This window comes from Sinocyclocheilus grahami, unplaced genomic scaffold (assembly GCF_001515645.1).
Source record: "Sinocyclocheilus grahami isolate Dianchi unplaced genomic scaffold, SAMN03320097.WGS_v1.1 scaffold504.1, whole genome shotgun sequence".
Classification (NCBI taxonomy): Eukaryota; Metazoa; Chordata; class Actinopteri; order Cypriniformes; family Cyprinidae; genus Sinocyclocheilus; species Sinocyclocheilus grahami.
This window is the reverse complement of record NW_015505683.1, coordinates 675363-682820: the sequence shown is the minus strand read 5'-3', so window position 1 is coordinate 682820 and position 7458 is coordinate 675363. Positions and strand designations below refer to the sequence as shown.

The following is a 7458-nucleotide window of genomic DNA, read 5'->3' as shown; positions in this document are numbered from 1 at the left end:
CGCACACACACACACACACACACACACACACAGATGCATCCGTGGGGAGTTTAATTCACTGGCCCAACTTAAACTCACCCTTGTACTCAGCCGTGGCACCGGGCCATCTGAACCGCTCTGACCTCGGTGGTAAATTTCCTCTAAGAATCTAGCAGCCACTATCGGACGAGTAAACTGACTCCGCTGAGGAGAGAGAGATGTATGGAGAGGAAGCTTCAGCCGTTTGCGCCTTTTGCTGAATGTGTGCAGGAGGAATTGCTCTAATTATTGCCTTTAATGTTTGTCTGCTCATCAGGGCAGAAAGAGCTCTCTAGCAGAGCGGATACAGCGGAGAGCGTGATGTGTCCCATCTCATGACGCACCGCAGGGATGCCGTTTCTGTGAAAAGTCTTCACCCTCATGTTTTGTCCACAGACCGCTAGAATAACAGCCTTTATGTCTCTCTGCAGAGGAGTGTGGCTGATTAAAACGCAGATCTGAACTCTCAATTAGTTTACATCAGCAGCGTGAGTGTTATATGTTCCATTTAGAGTTATATGCACTGAAAGTCACAGATGTGCAGTCAAATCACAGTCGATCACAGGCAGCCAGAGAAGCTTATCCGTCAAAGCCGTGACATTTGGAGTGTGTCTGGCCCACAGAATAAAGGATAGTGGCCTCATAGTTTGGGGCCAGGGCCTGGCATACAGCACTGAATGAAAGACCCTTTGACAGTCGTGCTACAGTCCTTTTCCACAGGAAAAACCTGCGGATCACTGCATCTGCACCCCAGCCACAGTGCGGCGAGCCAGAGCAAACTGACCAGCACATCTCCAGTTAGCTGAGAAAGAGAGTTGGGCTGTCTAGCCTCGCCTCAGACTCCCTCAGGAGTAGAAGTGAACACTGTGGACCTGGTTCTAGGAATCAGTTGTTGATTGGATGTTGGGATTTTGGCTCTCAAACAATGGCTACAGATAAAGCTGAGGTTGCAGGAGTTTAAAAGGAGTAAACGTTTGGAGACGTCCTGCATACATCACCAGAGAGAATTCTGTCATTTTCACTGGAAGTTTATGACATTTTTATGAAACATTAAGGGCCACATTTATAAAAAAAACACAAACCCATAAAAGCCCCAATGGGAGTAGAACTTTTTTTAAATTAGCAAATGTTGAGTGCAAAATGGGTTAAATGGGTTATTAAATAATAGTAGAAATACCAGCAAACTGAATACCGCAAAGCTTAGTAAATAACAAAACATGATTCATTTTAATGCTCTCCTGCCTTAAATGTTGCATCTGAAAGGGAAACTCCTACAAATGAATATGCAATAAGGTTAACTGCAAAAGTAACTGTCCACACCTTTACATTGCATATTTTTCACTGCATGTCTTTAGTAAATCCTTGACAGTAGTTTTTATTGCTAAAAGAGAGTTTGCACGTGTGCACGTTATTCATAAATCTGGCCCTAAAAGATTAACAAAGTGACAATAATTAAAAAATAAACATGCACTGATAAATTGTGCTCAATGAGATCAATAGCATGTGCTTAGAAAACAAATGGGCGAAATTCATGGTACATTTGACTGTGATTAACTATTGAACTAATATAATGAACTAATCAGGTTGACCTGCGTGATATTTTTGGTGGAACTGGTTTCCTAAGGTCTCTGTGGTAAAGTTAGCATGAGGCCTGCTGGGGTCACCAACACACCATATGCTGCTGGTCTTTTTGTGCTCGTCTTATCAGCAGATATGTAAAATATGATCTCAGATATCAAACACTTGTTTTGCCTTACAGACATTGTTATACATTAACTGTATCAAACAATTGCAACAATTTAAAATGTGTGGCAAATTCATATTCTCCATGATATCTGCTTTTACTCTCTCACGCACATATTGCAGGAGAGCAGGGATAATTGTAATGCTCCATAAATGTAGCATTGGTAATATTTTAATGTCCATTTCAGTCAGAGTGACCAACACTAGCAGAATTCTATTCCATGACATATTCCCAAAATTAAAGTCTGTTTCAGTAACAACATGGAAATGTAAAAAAACAAATCTGTTTTGAGGAATATTAGAATACTTTTTGAGGAATATTTAAGCTGTTTTGTCCATACAATGACACAGGTTTGATCCACAGGTTTCTAGCTCCAACACGGACAAAGGTTGTGTAAAAGTAATTCATACAACTGTTTTGAGTCTGAAGATATGAAATCAATTTTTATTGGTGTGCAGACCAAAATCCTAAGTGGTTATTCACTATCAAATCTGGATCCCAAATTAAATATAATGACACGTCAGTAACATCAAACCTCATTGGTGCTTGTGTCATGACAGTAAATCACAAGATGAAGACTGATGCTACTGACCACTAAGTTTGGGTCAAAACTGTAAATATGTACAATAAAATGAAGACAAATTGATGTTCCTGTAGTTTGGAGTTGGTAAGATTTATGCTTTTTTAAAGAAGTTGCTCAGACTCGGCTGAATTTATTTAGTCAATATACATTAAAAACTGTAATATTGGGAAATATTATTACAATTTAAATAGCAGTTTTTTTCTATTTGAATATATTGTAAAATATTGTAACATTTGAATATATTGTAAAATCTGGAATCTGAGGGTGCAAAAAAATCTAAATATTGAGAAAATCATCTTTAAAGTTGTTCAAATGAAGTTCTTAGCAATGCATATTACTAATCAAACATTAGGTTTTGATATATTTACGGTAGGACATTTACAAAATATCTTCATGGAACATGATCTTTACTTAATATCCTAATGATTTTTGGCATAAAAGAAAAATGTATAATTTTGACCCATACAATGTATTGTTGGCTATTGCTACAAATATCCCCCAGCGACTCAACACTGCTTTTGTGCTGCAGGGACACTAATATAATGTATTTCTGTGATCAAAACTGAATTTCAAAAGCATCATTCCTCCAGTCTTCAGTGTCACATGATCTTCAGAAATCATTCTAATATTCTGATTTGCTGCTCGAGAAACATTTCTGATAATTATCAATGCTGAAAACAGCTGCTGCTTAGTATTTTTGTGGAAACCGTGATACAAAAATAAGTATGCTGCTCTCCCCCATAGCTCTCTTTCCTCTTTTTGTTTTCATCTGCTTTCCAACTCTTCCTTTCTTTCTGTCTTTACCTCCGTTATTCTCTGAGACGACTATGACTCATTTCCTGGTTTTATCGTACACTTCCCCCATTTCTGCTGCCTCTCATTTATCAGCACTTAAACGTCATATATCGCAGACATGATGCTGATCAGCATTACATCCTCTGACAGATGCTCTGGTCTTTTCACCTTGAGTTTGCAGCCAGCTTCTCAGGGAAAGATGAAAAGGGGACTTGGAGAATGTAGGACTGGAAATCAAAGACAGCACTGGGCCGGAGATATAATGCAGGGCATGACTGTCAGCTTCAGCGTGTTCAGCAGGTGCTTCACATTTCATGGTGGACACGTTTCTGTTGAGCGTTTGTCTCAAATGGTCCCATCAGAACAGGCTTTTCATCGGTGTTCAGGTGCTGTGCGTGATGCAAACATGAAAGGAGTTACAGCACCTTTAACATGTTAGAAACACAGTATCCTTTTCCATAATTTAACATTTCATCTTCAGTGCACCTGTGCTAACTGTAAATAGCCTATATCTGAGAAATCAAAGTTCTATGAACAGTGGTATCCATGTAACCAACAAGAGTTTAGAAATATAAATAAATCTGCAGTTTAATAAAACTGATGATTTTGTCAGTATGAATTTGTAGTTTTTTTGTCTTGCATTTTTGTGTTTGAACAGTTTATTTATGATTATTTAGATTTATTAATTTTGTCCTAATTATTAAATACGTGCAAAATGTAAACTAGCCTATACACAATTGTGAACATACCATAGACAAGTATTTATTTTCTCAAATATCTATATTTTTTGTAAGTTTTCTAATAAATATAAAACATTTTCTTAATATCTCATGTTTTACCTTTTACTCCACTACATTTTATTAATAACATATATTTCCTCGTTATTTAGAACTGAAGAAATCAAAACCGCTCCGAAACGTGATTTGAACTAATCACATTTTTTGAACCGATTATTTTCGATTCAATCGGGTCAGACATCGTGAATGTTTCTTTAGCGAATTGGAAATCTACTTTCCAGTTAGCAGCTCACTTAATTGACCACTACTGACTCAAAATGAGACAACAGGACAACAAGTGTGTGGGTGGAGTTAGGGGGTGTGTCCGAAGCGTGATTCCTTATAAGGGAAAACACGATTCCTAACACAGTGTCTACACCAGACGCGAGCGGCGCGACAAAATACTATAGAGCCACTGATCTATAATAGAGAGTTATTATATAGAGATCAGTCTATAGAACTCATTAATCAGTGATGCTGTCTACACTGGATGCGGCGCGGCGCGACACGACAAATCCCCGACAGTAACCTGCTGCCGCGTTCTATTTATGATGTGCCGACACAAATTTCAAATGACTGTCAACGGTCGCTTTGTCGTGTCCAGTGTAGACAGACTTTAGCTGATGCGGCATGACATGACAACTGTCCCGTCCGGTGTAGACACGGTGTAACGGTTGCCTGTTACATTACAGTACATAAGATTTCACTTACCACATAAACAGAGTAAGGAGAGATGACTGAGGACGATGGCGAACGATTTGCAGATCCTCAGTACCACTGACAAACATATAATCTTGTAAAATGTGTGGCAAGTACTGCCGCTCCGTAGTATAAACAGAGTACGTGCGATCGCAAATTGAAAGTGAAACTAAAAGCGATCGTGCATTCAAACGCACGATGCCAGTTTCAATGCCAGGTATAATAGCGCCTCCAGAAATATATATGTAGTTTAATTAAACAATTATATAACTGCGATGAAAAATATCGAAATTTCCCTTTAGGGGTTCCGCCTACACGTCATTGTCTTTCCGAACACGGTATGACGGGGGGTCATGATGCCGGCTCTATCAGCCATAGAGGTTAGATGCCATATTGAATATAACGAGAGTCTTGCAGTCTAAACAATGGCACGCACTGTATAAAGCTGAACAATTGATATGTTGTTATTAAACAACAGTATGATCCATTGAACGCACTGCACTTCTGTCTCTCAAAGCCTCATTTCCATTCCTGTCAAAAAGTGGTGCTACAATAGATTGTACAATAGAATGGTGCTACAATATTGCTACAGTAGCTACAATAAAATATATAACCTGTAAGTCGATGAAAGCGTTTCATGCGATGCACTTGCTGCCTCAGATACAGTTGGTCAGCTGGTCAACCAACTCCACTTGATCTTGATTTTCATGAAATGTTAAGTGTCTGATAAAGCCAACTCTGATGATGCAGTGTTTAATTACATTTCTATCCTTTTTCCTACATTTCAGTGCTTAGTGGTGTGCCATTGGGTTATAATAATAATAATCTGGTCACCCCTTACACAAATTAACCAATAAAGGTGTAGTAACCATCTCATTATTACGAAAATAAATTTAAAGCACATTTACCAAAACTCATCATGAAAGGTCTGTTGTACAATATTGTAAAATAAAGCAATAAGCACCAAGAAGCCGTGGTTTACAGTGAATTTATAACAGCTAAGGGGCGTTGGTAGGTACGACGCGAAGATGTTATAAATTCACTGTAAACCACGGCTTCTTGGTGCTTATTGCTTTATTTTACAATATTGTACAACAGACCTTTCATGATGAGTTTTGGTAAATGTGCTTTAAATTTATTTTCGTAATAATGAGATGGTTACTACACCTTTATTGGTTAATTTGTGTAAGGGGTGACCAGATTATTATTATTTTGGTCTGGCCTGTAGATACAGTATGTTGTTCCATGCACCATCAGGTGGATATTCTGTGAAGCACAACAGATTTATAAAAACAATTTCAACAAGAACAAATTCTAAAAACATGGTGATGGGATTCAGCGCAATTCCGAACTGCGTCGGCATGCCGTGGGAAAAAATGCGCATTCTTAAAGGCCACAGCTGTACTCAGACTAAGGTCTTTTGTAACATTCACAAGACTTATTTTTATTCATTAAAACACACTACTTATCGATGAACGAGGAAAGTAATTTAAAAAAACGACACATCAGATTGGCTCAGTCCACCCTGAGGTGATGATTACTGAACAGAATAAGCCTGTTGATGTTGACAGGCTGTTGTGGGTTGATGTCAGATGTCATCTACGGTTTCCAGGCCGGCTCTCCTCTCTGCTGTCCTGCTATTGTGCAACCACGGCCGGTCTCGCATTTTTTTAAAAATATTTTAGAATATTGCATTTTGGTTTTTTTTTCAGTTTAAAATGGGCATAACTGTTTTCTATTTCAGTATATTTTAAATTGTAATTTATTCAGGTGATATCAACTGAACTCAACTGTGTTTAGTGTCACAGGATTCATAAAATATGCATTTATTATTATTATCCACACTGAAAACAGTTGTGCTACTTAATATTTTTGTGAAAACCATGATACATTTAAAAAAAAAAACATGAATAGAAAGTTCAAAAGAATGGCATCAATTTGAATTTGAAATCCTTTGCAACATATTAGGTGTTTACTGTCACTTTTAATTATTTGAATGCTTTCTTGATGAATCAAGTAAATCTTACTGACCCGAGCAATATTTAAAATATCAAAGCAAGTGACATTTACTTTAAAGAACGATAGCAAGCATACTTTTCAAGTGACAGATACACTTTTCAGGGGTTCTGGGTATGAACATTTTAGTTATTACTATATCTGACATTCGTAAAGATCAGTGTGGACCCCTGCAGGAGAAAAAGTGAGCTCTGAACACATTATTGTGGGGTGAAAATATCAGATTGTCTCTGTGGGCCGACAGACTTAACACTCCAGACTTGAGCAAAGAAACACCCTTGCTGGCATATCCAGATCAAGCATCGTTGTCCTGACCCCTCTGAAGATGACGTGAGCGTTTGCTGTATAGGGTCAGAGGTCATCTGTGTGGGTTAGAGACAGGAGCTGCCGGTGCTAATCCAGGCAGAGCTCATGAGATCCCGACCTGCTAAAACAGTGTTTCTCACACTCTCACACACCCTCCAGCTTCAGTCGTCCCCACGCCCAGCTACCCTCAAACAGAACAAAACCATCACCGATTCCCTGATGTCTCCATCATTAGACTGTTCTAAAGAGAAACGCTCACGGCCAGTCCCGCTAGAGACAATAACTCGAGAGCCAGGGCAAGAAACCTCTGAGAAACTCCATCATGACATCCTCAAATGAGGGGTGCCACCCAAAGATCTCCTCAATTACACACAAACAGCTTCCATGGTTTCCAGTTGTGGAAATCACCCTCTCTGCCGCTGGTTTATATTCTACATTAAAGAGTTCTCACACTGAGCTTAACTCTGCTTGTGTCTTTTTAACTGTGGGCCTTGTTTAACTCTAGGTTAAGCGATGGTTCA

The 7458-nt window shown here is 38.7% G+C and overlaps 1 protein-coding gene across 1 annotated transcript in view; it reads right to left on the bottom strand.

Annotated features, from left to right (window-relative positions):
- LOC107554508 (A disintegrin and metalloproteinase with thrombospondin motifs 16) overlaps positions 1–401 on the bottom strand; it is a 68402-nt gene extending 68001 nt beyond the window's left edge. The window contains exon 1 of the mRNA XM_016237028.1: positions 327–401. Coding sequence (XP_016092514.1) covers positions 327–401 — 75 coding nt within the window. The remainder of the gene's footprint in view (positions 1–326) is intronic.
- Positions 402–7458: the final 7057 nt, after the last annotated feature.